Here is a 23,049-nt window from a genome sequence, read left to right as displayed (position 1 = left end):
CAAACTCGTTACACTTGAGCTCAAACTCGGCTCAAATTTGGCTCAGTCCATTTCGAGTTCAAACTTTTAATTAATTCGTTATTAAAACGATATCGTTTTAATACATATTGGTCAAAATAACATCGTTTTGTATCAAAATTTTTAACTCGCAAACATTGACAAGCAAACTCGAGCTCAAAAATATTTACTTGAGCTTACTTAGGACTGGTTCATTTCGAGTTTATTCGAATCAAGCTCAAATTTGAGCTCAAATTAGTTCGATTCGAATTCAACCCTAATTAAAAACAAATTAAAATAAACTTCTTAAACCAGTTGGTACTATAAATTATTGGGCCTTAGCGGGCCCATTTAGAATGGTTCCCAAAAAAACAATAATAAAGTAATTTACCACTTTAACTCTTTGAGTACACTGGTCAATTTTTTTTTTTAATAATTTTGTCATTTTTGGGAATAATGACCCATTTTTCGCCGGAGCAACGTGGTCACATTATTAAGAGAGCGAATTGGTTCGCTGCACGATAACAGTTAGCAGAGAGTAGAGAGTAGGAAGAGAATGGCTCAGGTCTGGAAACCTGGTACCGAGAAGCCTCGCCTACTCGACGACGAAGAAGGCTGGCGTCCTTTTCTTGTCATCTTCTCTCTCTTCCTCTGGGTACATTTTTTTCCTCACTTATTATTATATATTTGCATCTCTTACCCAATCACATACTCAAAGGTATGAGTCTGTAGGCCCATTTTATATGGACTTTTGTTTCTTATGTTCGTGTTTGTTTTTAGGTATGGGCATGCGAGTATTGAGAAACAGAGGCAGAGATCGCCAGTGTACAAGTACCGTACAGCTCTTCTTTATTTAGTGGAGACACATGCTACTACTATCATTGTTGGCGAGACTGGAAGTGGCAAAACCACTCAGATTCCCCAGGTTATTTCGCTTTTTTTAACTTTTGTTTTGCCTCTTCTTTTCTTGGGTTTTGTTTGGTTGTTGGTTATGATCAGATGATTTGGGAGAAAATGTTTCTTTGCTGCTTTATGAGTCTTAGTTTCAGTGACAATCCAGTGGCTTATTTTGTTATCTTAAAAAGTGAATTGTATCATTAGAGATTGTGAAGTTTCATTTTCTTGCTGAGCAGTCAGGGGAAATGAAAGAAAATAGACCATCTAGCTTGGTGTGGGTTTGATTATCGCTTAGAGATTGGTTAATACTCTTGTGTTTGATGAATGGAAAATAGTTATGCATATTATTGGTTATATGTTTACCAGTTGAAATTCTCATTTTCAATTCTATACTATTAGAAAGCAGAATGAATGATTTAAAAGGGCAGGATGAGTGTAATATCTTGTAATAATGGTCATTTTGGAAATATTTTCTCTTTGTGGTTTCTACATTTGTTAGGGCTATTGAGATTCTTTTTAAAAATTGAATGTTGATTATTGTGTGGTGAAATTACAGTACCTTAGAGAAGCAGGCTGGGCTGATGGTGGTTGTGTTATTGCTTGCACTCAACCAAGACAATTGGCTGTCTAGGTGATATATATTTGTTTTTTGTTAGCCATTTTTCTTTAGTTATTGGTTGATTTGAACTACTTATGCTTGAAGTTATTTCTTAGTGGCATCATAATTGACTTATGTAAAAGCTTGTTTGATGTCTTAGTGAAATAGCCTTCACATTGTTGTTGTTTGGTGGCCAACTGTGCACTTTAACTGCCTTTTGTGTGTGTGTGTGTGTGAATAAGAAATGGTTTTCAAGAGCTAGGTGTGAGTTCATTTATGCACATAATCTAAGCTGAGGGATTTCATAAAACTATCTGCTAAAGGGAGATCGGCTTCGTTTGGGCATAACTTTTGCAGAGAGCCTTTTCCAGGCAGTTAAGTTTGCTACATATGTATTGTATATTGATGAGATTATCAAATAATTCTTTATCTGGCTCCATTACATGCTTCATGTGCAGAGGTATTCTCATACTTGGAGCATTTACTGGGCATATTTAGCTCAATCCATGATTCTTGGCTCCTGAAACAGACAAATAGGCTGATAGTATATTCATGATATTACTATGAGATAAAAAAAGAACTTTCATAAAGTAGTAGCTCTTTGTTTTAGGCATGGTGTAGACATGTTCATAATTTATATACCATTATAATGCTTTGCTTCAGTTGTTTAGAGATTACAAATCTGAATGTAATAGCTACTGCTTTTTTGTGTTGTTTAAGCCTGAGGCATTCAAGGTTTCAAGGTATCAATGTAAACAATTGATACTTCTTGAAATTCTTTAGCCTTACAGTGGGTAAACAATTGGAATGTTGAGATTCTTGAAAATCATTTTGTTTCTTAGAATTTGCTAGATTAAATTAGATTGACTCATTTCAAAATGCTGTTATCATTCCCTTTGTTTGTTGATAACTTCACATTAGGTGTTTGTGATGCAGATTATAATTAGGGTTTTGTATTTTTGGCTCCACTGATTTTTTTTTATAATTCCAAATATCTATATATGATTTTCATATTAAATATTGTCTCTTATTTTATTTACTTTTTAATATATCTTTTGACTTACATGCACAAAGGTTTTTTTTTTTTTTTTTTTCAGATTTAAGGGCAATTATTTGGTCCATTCAATTTATATAGGACTTATGTTGATGTTAGTATTTATTTTATCTGTTTGCAGAAAAAAGTTACTGAAATAGAGAACAACTCAAAAGAATTGCACAGAGAATAGGCATAGTGTTAAAATCATGTGAAAGCGATATGCAAGTAAGTATTTTTAATGCTTTCACTGATTTACTGAAGGAAAGTTATTTTTCACCCATTTACTGATTAACTGAAGATAATGTTAAAAATGAATATGATTTCCTGAAAGTGAGAAAGAGTGTGAATACCTCTTGTTGATTACCCCATTTCTATAACTTGCCTTTTCCTGGGCATTTTCTTAAATTTGTAGTGCTGCTACTGTATATAATTTGCCATTTTGTGTACTGCTGGTAGAAGCATCATTCAAATTAAAAACATTACTAATCTACTATTTACATTTTGCAGATTGTAAGAAAAGCAGTTACTGAAGGATTTTTTGCTAATGCATGCCATTTAGAAGTGAGTAATATTTGTTCGCCACAATTTGGAGTATTCACCTATTTTTGCTTTGTCTTTTTCTTTTATCTCAAGTATTTTAGGATATTCATTTCTTATTTTAGGTAATTCATTATAAATTAAAATGGCATTCGGGAGTTTTTCTTAGGTTGATGTCCTGATGAATCTGAGTTGTTTATTTTTTTTAAAGCCATTCAGTCAAAGTGAGATGTACAAGACTGTCAGAGGTTCTCGAGAAGTTTATATTCATCCATCTTCGGTGTTATTCAGTTAAGTTGGAAATGTGCTAAAAGTGGATTATGTTTAGAAGCAAGGATGTTAAAAAAAAAAAAAATCATGGTTAATTTGGCAAGTCCTTTAGAAGTTGTCACTGCAATAACTGTATTTCTGCCAATGGTGTTCTAATCTAGAATATTTGCTCAACTTCTTGTATACTGATACTCTGGAACATACTCACATCATAGCTCTTGCACCTCCAGATCTGATTTGCAGCTTAATGCTGTCCTCGTTCAAGCTGTGATGCAAAAGTATCTGGCTTTATCATTGTTAATCAAATTATGCAAAAGCTAAATGTGTCAAATGGGTGTTTTGCAGAGTAAGTCCAAAGTGGGTAATATACCATTCTCTCGTTTCAACAGACAAACAATACATGCGTAATATCATCTCCATTGATCCTTCTTGGCTTTTAGAAGCTGCTCCGCATTTTTATCAGCACCAGCGGTTCAATCCCATTGCCAACTAACTGGGCATCTGTTGTAGATTATCAATACCATTAACAACCATGACCTTGAATTTTTTAAATGTATCTTGTACATATAGAGAGCATGGAATGACAATTGTGATGGTTCCTGAACTGTTTATTGCTCTTGTTGAAGATTAAACAGAAATTTTGTTCTTGATTATGGCCATCTCTAGGCCAATTAATTTCATCATTTTTAAGCCTTTTGTTTTGCAGACATTTTGTTTAGGTTTCTGATCTTTATCAAGTTAACTTTCCATTCCTTTAAAATGAGGGGTTAAGATAAACAATAAAACAATGTGATCATTTTTTAGTACATAATTAAGTATATAAAGAATGTGTTATCATATAATTGAGTAATTTTGAACTAAGAATAAAATAATTTATATCTCAATTAATTTATTTATTAATTATGAGTAATATTATGGTGATGTGTTATCTTCTGATTAAATTTATATTATATTTAATTTAAATTATTTAATTATATAATAATATATTATTATTGATACCTATCCAAGAACATGATTTTGTTGATCAATTAGATAATCATATAATAATATATATTTAATAATTCCATATTATTTTGTTTACAATATCGAACACGCGATATTATTCATCTTACATACGCTAAATGCCTTGCAACCTTTATCTAGTTTGGCATTGAACAGTCACATTCTTTGAAAAGCAAGAATATTCCGCCTCACTCAGCCAGGCAGCCCAACACATAAATCAAAGCCATAGTTGGACTACTATGAGAATAAACAATATTATATATAGATATTTTAAATATATAAATAAATATATCTTTAAAAGTATTATTATTTAATTAAATATTATTTTATTTTTAAATATACAGTACCCATTACAACATTTGTGTCTTATCATCAATTTTATATTACAAAATAACTTTAGAAGAAACCATATGTTTTTACCTATTTAAGTGTTAATGATGATGATTTTAAATTAATAATATAATAATACTCAAATATATAATAATATAAAATTATTAATAATCAAATTAGTGCACATTATATTTTAAGTATTTATAAAATTACCTATTAATTAAAATTAATAATTAGATCAATGATTTAATATAATATATTGAGCAATATTATGTGTATATATTTTTTATATATAAATATGTACATACAGATGTGTCATTATATGATTAGATATTACTTTCTTATAAATTCAAAATCATTCGATCATATTATAACATATTTATACATGTACATATTTATTTTTTAAAAATGTGTGCATGGAGGTTCATTCTAATATATTATTGAACAATAAAATTATGTGTATATATTTTTGATACACAAATATGTACATATATAATGTATTATAATGTAATTGAATTATTTTAAATTAATGATAAAGTAATAGTCAATCACATGATAACACATGTATGTATATAAAATGATAAAGTATGAAAATTAAGATTCTTATACGAGTATTAACTGTGTCTGTGTGTGTATATATATATATATATATATATATATATATATATATATATATATAATATGACAGTACAATATACACAGATCAATTCGACCTCAGCCACCAAGCGGGATATCCTCCATTTCAAAATCAACTTGTGAAGTTGTCTGAAGGTTGGATGGAGTGCCAGAAGAACTTTGATATTCCCATCTTCCAGACCTCGATTCATATACATCTGGTGTTTGAGCCAACGCTAAAGCTGAAATCCCGGTTGCAGTCCCCGGCTCATTTGTTCCACTGCTATTATTAGGACTGTATTTTGCAAACCTAACCACCTTGCTCCAAAAGCTTAATTCACTCAAAGTTACATTGCCTTGACTTGCCGCTTGATTTTGTCTATATTTCTTAAGCAATTTAACCAGAAATGGTAGAGCACAAAGGGTAGAAGTGGCACCAGATATCAGGTAGAGACCCCAGAAGCTGCTGAGTTCCAAGCTTTCAGTTTCATCGTTAGATAAGTTGGTTGAGCACTCCCGTGAAGAAGCAAACCAACTTTCTTCCAGTTTCTTTAAGACTCCATTCTCTGACAGCTTGAGAATAGCTTCAGAAAAGTCAGCTGCTATGGGGGATCCCTTTTGGAATGCCTGCGAGGATAGCAAAAATGAATATATAGAGTTTTCTCTCGTTTCCATTTCTTTTAGTTCGGAAGTGCCAAAATTTTTAATGTTGAAGAAATCAGATTAATCGATTGTTTATAAGGAAAATTTTCCACTAGAAAGGGTTAAGAAACTACTCACAAAGGCTAATCCTCCAAATCTGGTGGTGGGTGTGGTGGCAGTGTAATTCTTGCAGAACTGTCCCATGAAAACTTTCTCGTATGGGAGTTCAAGAATGGCAGCGGCTATTGAGTTGTTCTGAAAAAACTTTGGATAATCGTATTCATAGGAGACATTCAAGATGTTTTCTGATTTGAACCCTATCACATTTTGTAGGTACTTCCTCACAAATGAATCACCGTCGCAACCAACTTTCAAATTGGCTCTCTTAAGCCACTCAATGTCCGTTAGATCTGGTTTCATTCGTCGGACGGTGAGCATTGAAGATAGACTGGCTGTGTAGCTTGAGTTTAATATCAACACCACGAAAAGCCACACAACAACCACCAGCCGAGTGAGATTGCTGTGAACTCTCTCCCCTGAAAATATTAGGAATTTAAATATAAATAAAACAGATATATGGATGCTCTAAGAATCGTGATGCCTACAAAGTTTGGAAAAGAGAGAGATACATACTGTGAGCAAAGAAAAGAGAAGAGGAAGTAAACCAAAGAGCAGTGGCAATCTGATTTCTCCACGGCCCACGAAATTCAGGATTATATGGGTGCTCTAAGATCCAAACTATGCACATTGTGTAGATCAAGATGCCACCAGTCACCGCCCACATTTCCTTGGTGAAAGGTTTCATGAACATCCAAACTGATTCTTCAGTCTGAAGTTGAACGATCATAGACAGTCCTGACTCCGCATATGGTACTGTAAATTCCATATTTTTGGCTCTTTCATGTAGTATGGTTATGTCGCCCACAACTGCATCAAAGCTCTGAAAACAGCGTTCCATTTGGTAAACATGGTAGCTTTGGAAGATACAAATGGATGTTTTTTAAAATTTGTGTGTTATATATCTGTGCATACAAATAAACAATAAAACTATATATTCATATTTTAAGTATTCAAAATAAATATAGAGATGATAGATTATCATATAATTAAATAATTTTAAATTAAAAATAAAATAATACTCAATCATATAGTATAACATTATTTATATAAATATATGTGTATTTGATGAGTATACCTATGACATTAATCAAACTAGCAATGTTATTGTGTTAGTACCGTGGACACATAAACTCCATTCCTTTGCTCTTTTTTTAAGTATATATTATCAGACATATAAATTTACTATCATACTAAATATGTTTATTTTTCACTGATCTCAAACATTTTCAATATTTCTAAGAAAACAAAAAAACCAATGAAAAGAGCTAACCCTAAATTAATTTGTAAGTAAAAAAAGAAGTAAATTGTTATATGTATACACTTTTATGATTAAATGTTAATTTGTTTTCTAATAAAATTATATACACATATTTTAAAAACAAAAAATTGGTATATAGATAATGATTCTAAATTGTTAATAAAGTAATATTAAATCAAAAGATGACAAATTATGTGTGTATTCAAAATGTGTATATATAATATTATTGTTTATTTTTTAATTCAAAATTACTCAATCATATATTTATATATTATCTGTATATCTAATTATGTATTTAAAAATGTTACACATAGTTTATTGTAAAAAGAAAACAAATCAAGATTCTTTATAAACCTTACAAACAAGTTAATTTGGTTCTCCTTGTTTTCTATCAAGAGGGACTAAATCAAATTTAGAACTTATAACTTAATATCTGAAAATATCTTGAGATTATAACGCCAAAAAATACCTACGAATTCATCATTTTCAAAACTATAAATCAATTTAAATTATTATTAACAATATTAAAAACAGAAAAAAAATGTATATCCATAACAAGAATTTGTTAACTTGGCATTATCCTTGTATCATGTGTTTCTTTTGTGAAATAATAGTTCTTCTGTCAAATTATATGCATTCCAAGTGAACTATGAAGGTAGTGTTAAAGTCTTGATTACCTTGTTATGGACATACTCAACAAGATCATCATAGGAGCCATTATATGAAACGAATTTGTATGGTAGAGCATACTCCAAAACTTTTAACACCTCGCGAAAAAGATCAATGCAAAAACCCTCATAATGATTGCTGTCCAGGGAAACCTTCACAAACTTGTCGAATGAGGCTCTGCCTGGAACTCCAATTATGAGAGGCTTTGCCTCAGTAGGCATTGCCCAGCCTTTAGGAATATCTGGCTTTAAGTCACCAGGCCAAGTCACAGCACCATAACCAACTTTGCTGCTGCTATTGTTCTCCTTGCTTCCATTTTCAATTTCCAGGGTCTTTGAGAATCCAAACTCAGGTAACCAAAATTCTAGCTCTTTGTACTTCTTTCCAACCACTTTTATAAGCCTTAATGCGGTAGTATGCCGCAGCCTGGCTTCTTCGAAACTTATTTCGCCGCTTAAGCCTGTGAAGTTGCTTGATAATATTTTTTCCAACAAGACTGCAGAAGAAAAACTATCGTCACTTGTCATTTTCTCCAGGCTCAATGCAACTGTTTTAATGCTATCGTGAGCCTTTAAGGCATAAACTCCAGGGTCAGAATTATCTTCCTCGAGATTCTCGGATCGAAATTTGGTTTTGAATTGAGCTTTAAAGTGCTGGTAAGAAGTAGTATCTTCAGAGAAGTATGACTTGATTCCGAGAACACCTTCCATAGAAGAGATAACAGAAGTGTTATGCGAGTCAAGCAAACTAGCGATGGTTTCTGTGGTTATCCAAACTGAGTCTGCCCCCATAAATCCCATCTTCCTTGCCTCTCTAAAAAGATGAATCGTCGTAGATGATGATAACTGAAGAACAATAAAAACCCGAGATTGCTTTTGTAGTAGTTTCTCCAGCTCTTCTTGTACATATTCTTTTGGATTAGTCAAATAAGAAAATGGCGGAAGAACCAATTGCTGCTCAATCTCCGAATTAACATTTCGAAGAGCTCCTGACAGATAATTTACCAAGTCCCTAGTGTCTGCACCAATCGCATCATCTTCATAAATGACAATAACTTTTCTCCAATTATAGGAACCAACAAGAGCTGCAGCGCATCTAATCTGTTCAGCTTTATTGTTAGTCATTGTTACCAATAAAGGCCAGCGATTCACCGTTAGCGGTGTTGAAATGGGAGGTTCTGCAAACGATAGGACAGGAACTTGGGCTCGGCGTACGATATTAGCAAGTAAAGCTGCTTCTCCCCACGACTCCAAGCCGATAATCACCTTGACTTCATGTTCTTTTAACAGCGATTCAGCTGTAACGGAAAATCATGAACTTCCACTACAATATTTTCAAATTCAGGTACTAGAAGTAGAAAAACTCAGTAAAATTTTCCATTTTACCTGCAATAGAAACATTTAAGAGATCTCTATCAGGGTGGCGGAAGTAAAGAGCTAGCTTGTAATTTTTCAGGACACTGTTAAAATTTCGAACTGCTATCTGCATTGCCACTCTTTGTTCTTTCCCTATTCGGGAATTACCATTATCAATGATTGCACCAATGTTTATACGCTTGTAGCCATCAGCAGCTTCAAGTTCAACTCCATGGCAGAGGATGACAAAACTGGAGGCGAGTAGCAGGATTAAGAGCCGAGTTCTTGAGAGTGTTACGGTATTACCCGAAATACTGATAGGATAAAGAAATTTTGGTTCTTCCATGACAGCCTGTAATTTCTTCTCCAGTCGTCCATTCGGTTGTGGAACTTATATATGTAAGTCTGATTGAATGGTGTAATTATTCAAAAAGACAATTGAAGATGCGTGGTTATTTCGTGATGAATTAGCACTGATATGCAGGTGACTTGAGAGAGACAGACCATGTGCAACTGCCCAAGATATAAGTAAGGCCAAAGGACTCCTTTCCACCCATGGCACAGGGAAATCTCAAACTTCTATTCTCAAACTTTTAAAAACCTAAATACTTACTAATAACTAAAACTATCATATTTTCCTTCCCATATTTAAAAACTTACATTTTCCCCCCAATCCAAAGTTTGAAAAGTGACAAAAACCCCCTAAGTTTTTTCTTCTTCCTTTGACGTCAATTTCTCCTTTTTTGACCATTGTTCGTTCTCCCTCTCCCCTTATCTCTCCCTCTAGTCTCTCTCTCTTACGTCTTTAACTGACTTCGATTGGAGACAAAGACGAAATCATCTTTGTCAAAAACGAAATTATCTTCGTCTCAGACAAAATTATCTTCATCTCAGACAACAAGAGGGAGAACGGCCAATGGCCGACGGCTGGGAAGGAGAAATTAGCACTGGAGGAAGAGGAACAAACCCCGGGAAGGTAAACAAACCCCAGGAAGGTTTTGTCACTTTCTAAACTTTGGATTGGGAGAAAATGTCAGCTTTTAAATAAAGAAGAGGAAAATATGATAGAACTTTAATTTTTTTAGTAAATAACGGTTTTACCCTTAACCCTAACTAAGATTTTTAACAAAAAATTAGTTACGAATGGATGTTTAGGTTTTAAAAATTTGAATATGAGAGTTTAGAATTTTACTATACTTGGGGTGAGAAACAGTCTTTTGGCCGATAAGTAATGGAATAGACTATAGGGACAGTAAATTAAAAGAGATTCCCACAACATGGGAAACCACAATTCCCTGGACTCGGCCAACATAATATAAACCAGCATTTTCTCCCCGGACATGAATTCATGAGGGCCTGGCACCACCTTGTTAATTAGTCTCGCTAGGAGGATCTTAATCTTCAGCATAAGATGATCTTGATTGGTGGTAATTTTAGAAGCATTATTGCATATTTTCTCTGCAAATCTAACTTATTTTATATTTGGGCTAAGCCATACTTTTCTATGGACAGCATTCTTTCAACTTCGTGAACTGGTCCGCGTTATTCTAATTTACAGCGTAAACGTGAAGACAAAAGACTTGGACTTTAAAGACATAAACGCGGTTTGAACGCGGTTTGATTTTTAAGGGGTATAAATGTGAGTACGAAGAAAACAGAAGATGATAGTTACGCATGTTTTGTTTTTTCCTTTTGTCACTTATTACAGACTGGGTCAAGGACAAGCACAATTAATATCGAGTTGTCTATCTAGGTCTTGGAATCCTGAACTTGAAAGGTTGCATTGTCAGAATCTGAATAATAGACACCACTTATTACTTAATGAACCAAATAATCTTTGTGATAATTCAACTAAATCAAAATCTTCTTGATGAATCCTTTCAACTTTGATTAACTGTGTTCTCACGTTTAATCGGGTTGCTTGAACATGCAATTTTCAAAGTGGCACATTTACAGAAATTTTCTGGCACCTTTTATGCTTATGCTAACTAATTTTGTGGGCACTTCTATATAGAAATGAAGAAGAAAAAAAAGAAGAAAATTTGATATTTTCATTATTTGATGAATTATCTATGTACCATTTATGTTGCCAAGATACATTCTGTGAGCAAAGAATGGTAAAGGTGAACCACAAAGCATTGCTAATCTGATCCTTCTATAGGCCTCTTAAATTCCAGACTGTTTCGGTGCTTCGTAAACCACACTATGAACATCCAAGTTTAGTTGACTTTTCCGGCTTGGTTGGAACCGTCAGCGACAGCCCTTACTCAGCATATGGCTGAGTAAATTCCACGTACTTCGTTCTGTTCTTTATTAGGGTGACGTCGCCGAACACAGCATCATAGTTGTTCCATTCAATTTGGACCAGAAGATCAAACAATCTTTATCAAAAATGACAAGATACTGAAAGAAGCGAAGCATGATCTGAATTCTAAATGAACCATCTTCCTTTCAGTTTGTGATGCAAACTTGATCAGTACTTTCTTTTAAATAAATTATTTGAAAATGTATTGGAGATTTGTGTTTTTTATTTGATCAACACTTAATTTTAAAAATGAATTTGTTCTGCAAGCATTGTATATAATTATTATGAAAAATGTAATACTATGTGCATCTATTTTTTTCTAAATTATGTATATCTATTTTAGACACGTAAATATATAAATATTAATATGTATCATCATATAATTGGGTATTACTTTATTACTAATTTAAAATCACTCAATTATATGATGACACATATAAATGTATACATATTTATATATTAAAACTAAATACATATAATTTTATTGTTATACTGTATAGAGAATTAAATATATCTATTTGATACATATAAATTTAGTATTATACATTATTATATACTTTCTCATGTTAATTATTACAATTAAACTACAATAGGTCAAAAATATCTATTTTATACCTTTTTTTTTTTTTAGATCTTAATATATTTTAAAAACAATAATAATAATGGTAAGTGTCATATAAGGTGAATTTTTTCATCATGTGAAAAGAAATTTTAAAAGCTTTATGTGAATGCATTGAATATATAGTGGGCTTCGTTTATTGTCTTGGAGGAAATTGCTTCCCCCTTCATTGTAATGTAAAGAGAGGCACCCAATTAACCATTTTACTACATTCATGAAGGAAAAGGCTTCAAGAACCTTTTTAAGTCCTCTTATTTGTTTTATTTATTACTCTCATGAAGGTAAATAGCTATAATGATAATTATTTTCAGTTTATCAAGGTTTGTTTAAAAATAATAATTAAAAAAACTAAAAGATAAACAATGTACATATAAATCGTTACTAAGACAGATTTATTTAATTAATTAATTAGAACAGGAATCCAATAAAGTGATTGACCAAAAAAGTTTAAGGCAAACAACAACACTCATGTTTGTCAACAATGCAGCTACCAAGAACTCTTTTGAGAAGCTTTTCAGTACACATTTGGGTGCAATAATCATCCAAGCAATCTCCGCTGATAGGAATAGTGAGTTGACAATTTTGCGCCTCCACGAAAAATATAGCTGTCATATCATACAAAGAAATATAAATATTTATGTAAATAATAAAAAGAATAAATAAATTTATTTGATTTAACAATATAATGGGTCTCAATCAATATCTCTTGTGGATATTTTATTTTGAAAATCTACTTTTTACTTATAATATGCTAAATAAGATTGGATTTGAGTCGAACTTATTTGAATTCGAATTCAATCTCGATTTGAACGAGTTTAAAATAAGTTTAATCCAACAAAATTTGAACTCAAGTTTAAATTTGAAATTTTAATATTTTTAAGTTTGAACTCGAATTTTAAAAGTGTTTAGTTTATCAAATTTGCTAGTTTAAAAATCTAATACAAAACGATTTTATTTTGACTAATATAAAATAAAATAATATCGTTTTAATAATAACTCAAACTCAAAGATCGATTCGAATGTTAATGTAATAAATAAAAGAAATAAAGAAATAGGAAGACTTGAATGTTGATTTAATAGTTAGAAAAGTGTCTTACCACATGAGAATAAGAAGAAGAACAATACGAGAACAAGAAAATATTTTGAAACAGCCATTTTTGTTTTGAAGGACAACTTTTCGTCTCTTATATGTTACGCAAGTGTTCACACAAACTCAGACACACACACACACAAATATATATATATATATATGATTCAAGTAATATATATAGAAATTATAAAGGTATAATAATTGTATTTTCATAGATTATATATGACTACAATAAATTATTATATATGTAATATTTATATAGAATTTATAATGATATAGAAGCCAAATTATAAAGGTATAGTAATTTTATTTCCATATATAAATATAACTATAATAAAATTACTATATATGTGATAATTATATATAGAAATTATAAAGGTATAATAATTTTATTTCTATATATTATATATAACTATAATGAAATTACCATATATGTGGTATTTATATATAGAAATTATAAAGGTATAATAATTTTATTTCTATATATTATATATGACTATAATGAAATTACTATATATGTGGTATTTATATATAGAAATTATAAAGGTATAATAATTTTATTTCTATATATTATATATGACTATAATGAAATTACTATATATGTGGTATTTATATATAGAAATTATAAAGGTATAATAATTTTATTTCTATATATTATATATGATATATAATGAAATTACTATATGTGTGATATTTATATATAGAAATTATGAAGGTATAATAATTTTATTTCCATATATTATATATGACTATAATGAAATTACTATATATGTGATATTTATATAGAATTTATAATGATATAAAAGCCAAATTGCTATATTACTATGTGTGTGTGTGCGTGTGTGTGTATATATATATATATATTATTTTGATGTAATATATATAGAAATTATAAAGGTATAGTAATTTTATTTTTATATATAAATATAACTATAATGAAATTACTATATATGTGATATTTCCATATATAAATATAACTATAATGAAATTACTATTTATGTGATATTTATATAGAATTTATAAAGATATAGAGACCAAATTACTATATATATATATGGAAATAAAATTACCATACCTTTATAATTTCTATATATATTATATAACTTTATATATATATATATGACCAGAATGAAATTCCTATATATGTGATGTGATATTTATATAGAATTTATGAAGATATAGAAACCAAATTACTATATATATATAAAAAAAACTATAATGAAGTTACTAAATATAAATATAAGTAGACTTGGCCACGGGCCGGTTTGGCCCGTGAACCGGACCGCAACTGACTTGGATAAAACCGAAACTGGAACCAGATTGAATCGAAGTCGAAACAAGATTTTGATGGTTTGGTTCCGGTTTATATAATTTTAAACCGTAAAATCGTCGGTTCACTCCGGTTTATGAATCGGCGGTTTACATCTTCTGAACCGGTAATTTTAGTTTATTTTTTTAAATTTAAAAAAAAAAAAGAACCAATGGTTCCCTCAAAATCTTTTGCAGGGGACGGTTGGTCCCCTGCATATGTCAAAAAGTCCCCTGCAAAAAGTCTAAATTTAGTTTCACCTTAAAAATTTTTCCTATATATATTCATTCAATCTCTCAATTCTCCCACACTAAATCCTTCAAACTCTTTCATTTACTCCCATTCTCATCATTTCAATTCTTAATACTCTTTAATCCTTTAATCAAATTCTCTTAAATTTAATTAAATTCTTTCTTTATTTTTTATTAATTTCTATTTATATTTTTATTATACAATTCATAATTAATTATAAAATTTATTCCTATGATTAATTTTATTTATTATTATCTTTATAATTAATCATATAATTAAATTTATTTATTATATAAAAGTGGATAGTTCAAGAATCGAAATACGCCAACAAGATATAAAAATAGACTTTAATAAAGAATCGCTTGATTTAACTATGGATAGTTCGATGACGAGAAATAATAATCAAGATAACGAAGGTGAATGATAAGGTAAGGAGGTACCGCCGACTATTGGATATGCAAAGGTAAGAAAACTATGTAGATTTTGATTCTTTTAAACCCCAAGAATTGAAAAATTAAGTCCAAGTCTTTCTTTTAATTTTCAATTATTGTAATTAATAATTTAAAAATTAAATCAAGATCATGTATTAGAATTGATGGTTCAATATCGTTTTGAACCGGGGTCATGAACCGAAACTATCGGTTCCGAACCAAGGTCATAAACCGAAACTGTCAGTTCCGAACCGATTAGAAACCGTCCTATTACGGTTTCAGTTCAGAGTCCTTATTTTTTCTAACTGTGAACTAACAGTTTCAAACCGAAACCACTGGTTTATGAACCGTAGCCAGGACTATATATAAGGGTTAGCAACACAAAATACTTTTTTAAATTGAACAAGATTGATTCCTATTTGGTATTGATATTATCGATTTCAAATAGATTCCTTCTCACAACAAAAAATTATATTAAAAAAAATCTTCATATCAAAATCCTTCATTCCACCTTATCCAAACTCTTTGTTTCTCTTAGGTGAATTAACTAAAACATTTCCCTAATTTTTGCTCTCAAAATTACATAAAAAATCGATGAATATGTGAATTAAAATAAAGTAATTACATAAATATGTGAATTAATCACATATTTATATATGAACTTTAGACAATGTGATTACAAATAAATTTTAATTGTTTGATTATATGTCCTTTGACAATTTGACCCTCACTTGTCCCCCAATCAATAAAACCCTTTAAGTGGGATATGCCTCCTTAACCCCCATTTATTGATTAGTTAACGAGACCCCTTCAATTGTGCTATTTCTCGTTGACATTAATTATAGGGCTATGCTCAGGAAAGAGTCTCAATCAACCATATAAAGATGTGTTTTAGACACGATCATAGTTTGACACTTTAACAAAGAGACCACTCAAACATCATGAAAAATTTTCTAATATTCTTATTCTTTTTTAGCATTTGCAAAATAAAAAAAGGATGCTCAAAACATTAATAATAATATTTTTAAGACACACATTAGTGAATTCACATTGCAAATATAGTCATTACTTTCTTTTAAATAAATTATTTGATAATAATAAAATGTATTTGAGATCACCTGAAAATGTAGGGTTTAATATTTGACCAACACTTAATTAATTCTAAATATGAATTTTCTCTTCCAATTCTCTCAAACCAAACATTCTATATGATTATTATGAAAATCATGTCTCATTAATTGATTTAAAAAAAAAACATAATGTTAGAGAAATAGTAATAGTGCATGAAAGCACAAGAAAACATACTATAAGAAAATGTGTCTAGAATTATAAATTATTATTATTGTTTTTTTTATTTTTTTTTCCTTTGCTAAATAAAGTTTAGACTCTTATAATATTTTTATTATATAAAGAATATAATATATATGTATTTGGTGCATATAAACTTTGTATTATATGTTACTATATAGTCTCTCTTGTTAATTATTGCAGTGATACCACAAGTCTACAACAGCCCAACAATATCTATTTTATACTTTTTTTTAATTTAAAAAATTTTGAATAATAATAATAATAGAAGGAACATTATTAGATAATATTATTGAGTGAGAACATTATTGGAATATAAATACCTTTTGAATTGTGGTTTACTATTTGACTACAATATGACCTAACTATATAAATTTAAATTGTTAATCAATAAAATTATATATATATAGATTCTCTCTTTGTATTATATTTTATACTTTTTTTTATTTCAAAATTTTTTTAAAAATAATAATTATGGAAGGAAAGTTATTAGATAATATTATTGAGTGAGAACATTATTAGAATACAAATACCTTTTGAATTGACTACAATATGATGGAACTATATAAATTTAAATTATTAATTAATAAAATTATGTGTATATAGAATAGATAAATAAATTATTTCATCTTATTTCATTTTTTTAACTCATATCAAGCTTAGTTTTTGTTTTTGTAATTTCTTACCTTTGGCAAAATGTACCTATATTGTTAATTTTTGAGTTTATCAAGATTTCTTTAAAAATAATGATCATGAAAGGTAAAAGATGAATAATGCACGTGTACATTACTTTTATGAAAACCTTATTTCATTAATTTATTGGAATCACATAAAGTAATAACTACAAAAGTTTATGATGAACAACAACACTTATATTTGTCAAGACATTGGCCAGTTACTTTTGAGCCAAACGTTCCAGCGCATAATTGGGTGCATAAAGTGCTGGTGCAAATAACACTTGTATAAATAGTGATTGGACAATTTTGTGCCTCCACAAATAATGTAACTGTCATTTCATAAAATAAAATATGAATATCTATGTTAAAAACAAAAAAAAAAAATTATTTGATTTAACAATGTAAAACATCTCAATTAATCTCTCTCGTGGGCATTTAATATATACTTTTTTACCTTTAATATGCTAATTTTATGAACCAAATGAGTCAATAGGGTTTCACAAAATACTACAAGAATTGAAGTATAGAATTTATATTTTATAGCTTTTACGATTTATCCTTTCATATCATCTAAAACTCAGTATATATAACTCCATTGAATGAATTATCAATAGAAAAAGAAGAAAAATAAATAAAAGAAAAAAGAAAATAACAAGACTTGAATGTTGATGTAGTAGTTAGAAGAGTGTCTTACCACATGAGAATAGGAAGAGGAACAATACGAGAAAAATAAAGTGTTTTGTAACAGTCATTTTTGTTTTGATGAAAAATTTTAAGTCTCTTTATGGTAAATCTATTATTCACACACACATATATATAATTTATGAAATTACTTTACATATGATAACCATTATTATAGTTTCTATATATATTTTAATTATATATATAATTTATGAAATTACTATATATATGATAACCATTATTATAGTTTCTATATATATAATTTATGAAATTACTATATATATGATAACCACTATTATAGTTTCTATATATATTTTAATGATGTAATAATTATATATAAAATTTTATTTCCATATATACACATATATTCCGTTACAATTATTATATAGAACTTAATTTCCATATATATATATATATATATATATATATATATATATATATATATATATATATATATATATATATATATATATATATATATTTATATATTACTATATAAATATATATTGATATAATTACTATATAAAATGAATTTATTATCTATTTCTTGTATGTATGTCTGTATGTATATATATATAATTTTGATCATATTATTATATTAGATTAATTTATGTAGTGATGAGTAGTTATAAGTATAATGTTTAACTAAATAAGATCTATTTTTCTCTAAAATTGAGATTATCAATTTCGGATAGGTTCCTTCCTGTAATAAAAAATATATAAAACAAATAAGATTTTCATAACAAAATCCTTTGTTTGATGAAATCCAGACCCTTATTTCCCTATGCTCCTATTATTTGTATTCATCCATTCATCAGTGAATTAACTAAAACAGTTCCCCCACTTCTTGCCCTCAAAATTACATAAAAGAAAAGGCCAAAAGACTTATTCCCACCTAAGGTTTAGTGCATCTTCAAACTCTTATCTGTTAAGTTTTGAAAACTCAATTACTTACATGTCAACTATTAAAATTAACAAAATTAGTTAGTTACAAGGATAAAATCATTATTTAACTAATAATATTTAAAAAATATAAAAGTTTATATTATTTTCTTTTATTGGTTTGGAAAACTAATAATTTTCTCTCTAGATTAAGTTTTGAAATATTACATTTTCCCCCTTAAGATTTCAATTTTTTAGGAAAAATTTTTCGACGAATGTTTGGCTTCTTCGATGCTCTCTCTCATTCTTGACAATGATGTCTCTCCTTTTTTGGCGCTACTTCAGACACTCATCTTCAGCGTTGATTCATTCTAATGAAAACGAATCATCTTTATCTCTAGATAAAAACAAGTCAGAGACAAAAATATTGTCTTTATCATCAACGAAGACAAATTATTTTCATCTTTAAATGAAGACGAGAAAGTCAGAGAAGGAGGAGGTTTGGATAAGTGGGATTTTGATTGCCAAAGGGAGAAAGTACCAAATGAATTTCACTTATTCAATCACAAGTTGTCATCTCAATTTGTATATATAAGTTTACATAATTTGTTTTAATGGATGTGTGTGTGTGTGTGTGTGTGTGTGTGTGTGTGTGTGTGAGCATAATGAAATTCCTATACATGTGATATTTATATAGAATTTATGAAGATATAGAAACCAAATTACTATATATATAAAAAAAAACTAGAATGAAGTTACTAAATATAAATATAAATAAATAAAGATATATATATATATATATATATATATATATATATATATATTAATTAGATTGATTATATATAAGGGTTAGCAACACAAAATACTTTTTTAAATTGAACAAGATTGATTCCTATTTGGAATTGATATTATCGATTTCAAATAGATTTTTTCTCACAACAAAAAATTATATTAAAAAAAATCTTCATATCAAAATCCTTCATTCCACGGAATCCAAACTCTTTGTTTCTCTTAGGTGAATTAACTAAAATATTTTCCTAATTTTTGCTCTCAAAATTACATAAAAAATCGATGAATATTGAATTCAAATAAAGTAATTACATAAATATGTGAATTAATCACCTATTTATATATGAACTTTAGACAATGTGATTACAAATAAATTTTAATTGTTTGATTATATGTCCTTTGACAATTTGACCATCGCTTGTCCACCAATCAATAGAACCCTTTAAGCGGGATATGCCTCCTTAACCCCCATCTATTGATTAGTTAACGAGACCCCTTCAATTGTGTTTTTTCTCGTTGACATTAATTATAGGGCTACGCTTAGAAAAGAGTCCTAATCAACTATATAAAGATGTGTTTTAGACATGATCATAGTTTGACACTTTAACAAAGAGACAACTCGACATCATAAAAAAATTTCTGATATTCTTATCCTTTTTCAGCATTTGCAAAATAAAAAAGTATGCTCAAAATATTAATAATAATATTTTTAAGACACAAGTTGGTGAATTCACATTGCAAATATAGCCATTACTTTCTTTTAAATAAATTATTTAATAATAATAAAATGTATTTGAGATAACCTGAAAATGTAGGGTTTAATATTTGATCAACACTTAATTAATTCTAAATATGAATTTTCTCTTCCAATTCTCTTAAACCAAACATTCTATATGATTATTATGAAAATCATGTCTCATTAATTGATTAAAAAAAAACCATAATGTTAGAGAAATAGTAATAGTGCATGAAAGCACGAGAAAACATACTACAAGAAAACGTGTCTAGAATTATAAATTATTATTATTGTTTTTTTTATTTTTTTTCCTTTGCTAAATAAAGTTTAGACTCTTATAATATTTTTATTATATAAAGAATATAATATATATGTATTTGGTGCATATAAACTTTGTATTATATGTTACTATAGATTCTCTTTGTATTATATTTTATACTTGTTTTTATTTCAAAAAATTTTTAAAAATAATAATTATGGAAGGAACATTATTAGATAATATTATTGAGTGAGAACATTATTAGAGTATAAATACCTTTTGAACTGTGGTTTATTATTTGACAATAATATGATCGAAATATATAAATTTAAATTATTAATCAATAAAATTATGTGGATATAAAATAGATAAATAAATTATTTGTTATCGTATATTCGATCCTCTTATTTCATTTTTTTAACTCATATCAAGTTTAGTTTTTTTTTTTTTGTAATTTCTTACCTTTGGCAAAATGTACCTATAATGTTAATTTTTGAGTTTATCAAGATTTCTTTAAAAATAATAATCATGAAAGGTAAAAGATGAACAATGTACATGTATATTACTTTTATGAAAACCTTATTTCATTAATTTATTGGAATCACATAAAGCAGTAACTACAAAAGTTTATGATGAACAACAACACTTATATTTGCCGCGGCATTGACCAGTTACTTTTGAGCCAAACGTTCCAGCGCATAATTGGGTGCACAAAGTGTTGGTGCAAATATCACTTGTAACAATAGTGATTGGACAATTTTGTGCCTCCACAAATAATGAAACTGTCATTTCATAAAATAAAATATGAATATCTATGTTAGAAACAAACAAAAAAATTTATTTGATTTAACAATGTAAAACATCTAAATTAATCTCTCTCGTGGACATTTAATATATACTTTTTACCTTTAATATGCTAAATTTATGATCCAAACGAATCAATAGAGTTTCACAAAATACTACAAGAATTGAAGTATAGAATTTATATTTTATAGCTTTTACGATTTATCCTTTCATATCATCTAAAACTCAGTATATATAACTCCATTGAATGAATTATCAATAGAAAAGGAAGAAAAATAAATTTAAAAAAAAAAATAACAAGACTTGAATGTTGATGTAGTCGTTAGAAGAGTGTCTTACCACATGAGAATAGGAAGAAGAACAATACGAGAAAAATAAAGTGTTTTGTAACAGTCATTTTTGTTTTGATGAAAAATTTTAAGTCTCTTTATGGTAAATCTATTATTCACACAAACACACACACATATATATAATTTATGAAATTACTATACATATGATAACCATTATTATAGTTTCTATATATATTTTAATTTTATATATATATATAATTTATGAAATTACTATATATATGATAACCACTATTATAGTTTCTATATATATTTTAATGATATAATAATTATATATATAATTTTATTTCCATATATACAGATATATTCAGTTACAATTATTATATAGAACTTAATTTCTATATATATATAGAGATATATTTATATATTACTATATAAATATATATTGATATAATTACTATATAAAATGAATTTATTATCTATTTCTTGTATGTATGTGTGTGTGCATATATGTGTGTGTGTGTGTGTGTATATATATATAATTTTGATCATATTATTATATTAGATTAATCTATGTAGTGATGAGTAGTTATAAGTATAATGTTTAACTGAATAAGATCTATTTTTCTCTAAAATTGAGATTATCAATTTCGAATAGGTTCCTCCCCGCAATAAAAAATATATAAAACAAATAAGATTTTCATAACAAAATCCTTTGTTTGATGAAATCCAGACCATTGTTTCTCCACACTCCTATTATTTGTACTCATCCATTCAACAGTGAATTAACTAAAACATTTCCCCCGCTTCTTGCCCTCAAAATTACATAAAAGAAAAGGCCAAAGGACTTATTCCCACCTAAGGTTAAGTGCATCTTCAAATTCTTATCCGTTAAGTTTTGAAAACTCAAATACTTACATGTCAACTATTAAAGTTAGCAAAATTAATTAGTTACAGGGATAAAATCATTATTTAACTAATAATATTTAAAAAATATAAAAGTTTATATCATTTTCTTTCATTGGTTTGAAAAACTAACAATATTATCTCAAGATTAAGTTTTGAAATGTTACATTTTCCCCTTTAGGATTTCAATTTTTCAAGAAAAAATTTTCGACGAATGTTCGGCTTCTTCGATGCTCTCTCTCATTCTTGACAATGATGTCTATCCTTCTTTGACGCTACTTCAGACACTTATGTTCAACGTTGATTCATTCTGATGAAAACAAATCATCTTTATCTCTAGATAAAAACGAATCGTTTTCGTCAGAGACAAAAATATTGTCTTTATCAT

The 23,049-nt window shown here is 28.5% G+C and overlaps 1 protein-coding gene and 4 long non-coding RNA genes across 8 annotated transcripts; 1 reads left to right on the top strand and 4 right to left on the bottom strand.

Annotated features, from left to right (window-relative positions):
* Positions 1 to 434: 434 nt before the first annotated feature.
* LOC123217882 lies at positions 435 to 4,028 on the top strand. Of its 4 annotated transcripts, XR_006502575.1 has the most exons (7): positions 436 to 652; positions 778 to 922; positions 1,451 to 1,525; positions 2,668 to 2,753; positions 3,036 to 3,089; positions 3,277 to 3,355; positions 3,681 to 4,028. It is a non-coding gene; the product is annotated as an uncharacterized LOC123217882 (long non-coding RNA). The 4 variants fall into 4 exon arrangements; XR_006502574.1 differs by lacking the exon at positions 3,277 to 3,355 and having other exon boundaries at positions 435 to 652; positions 1,451 to 1,866; XR_006502572.1 differs by lacking the exon at positions 3,277 to 3,355 and having other exon boundaries at positions 437 to 652.
* Positions 4,029 to 5,208: 1,180 nt separating this feature from the next.
* LOC123217881 (glutamate receptor 2.7-like) lies at positions 5,209 to 9,848 on the bottom strand. The gene is made up of 6 exons (XM_044638959.1): positions 9,357 to 9,848; positions 7,980 to 9,268; positions 6,558 to 6,864; positions 6,063 to 6,460; positions 5,332 to 5,909; positions 5,209 to 5,297 (listed from the first exon to the last, which is right to left on the bottom strand). Exons 1-5 carry the CDS (start codon positions 9,670 to 9,672, stop codon positions 5,382 to 5,384), a joined length of 2,838 nt encoding a protein of 945 aa, XP_044494894.1. The 5' UTR covers positions 9,673 to 9,848; the 3' UTR covers positions 5,209 to 5,297; positions 5,332 to 5,381.
* A 2,767-nt stretch (positions 9,849 to 12,615) lies between these two features.
* LOC123217883 lies at positions 12,616 to 13,543 on the bottom strand. Its single transcript, XR_006502576.1, has 2 exons — positions 13,348 to 13,543; positions 12,616 to 12,855 (listed from the first exon to the last, which is right to left on the bottom strand). It is a non-coding gene; the product is annotated as an uncharacterized LOC123217883 (long non-coding RNA).
* A 3,883-nt stretch (positions 13,544 to 17,426) lies between these two features.
* On the bottom strand, positions 17,427 to 18,101 carry LOC123217886. Its single transcript, XR_006502579.1, has 2 exons — positions 18,012 to 18,101; positions 17,427 to 17,646 (listed from the first exon to the last, which is right to left on the bottom strand). It is a non-coding gene; the product is annotated as an uncharacterized LOC123217886 (long non-coding RNA).
* A 3,125-nt stretch (positions 18,102 to 21,226) lies between these two features.
* Positions 21,227 to 21,940, bottom strand: LOC123217884. The gene is made up of 2 exons (XR_006502577.1): positions 21,808 to 21,940; positions 21,227 to 21,446 (listed from the first exon to the last, which is right to left on the bottom strand). It is a non-coding gene; the product is annotated as an uncharacterized LOC123217884 (long non-coding RNA).
* Between the last annotated feature and the right edge of the window lie 1,109 nt (positions 21,941 to 23,049).

Source organism: Mangifera indica, chromosome 6 (assembly GCF_011075055.1).
Source record: "Mangifera indica cultivar Alphonso chromosome 6, CATAS_Mindica_2.1, whole genome shotgun sequence".
Classification (NCBI taxonomy): domain Eukaryota; kingdom Viridiplantae; phylum Streptophyta; class Magnoliopsida; order Sapindales; family Anacardiaceae; genus Mangifera; species Mangifera indica.
This window is presented reverse-complemented; position numbering and strand designations above follow the sequence as displayed.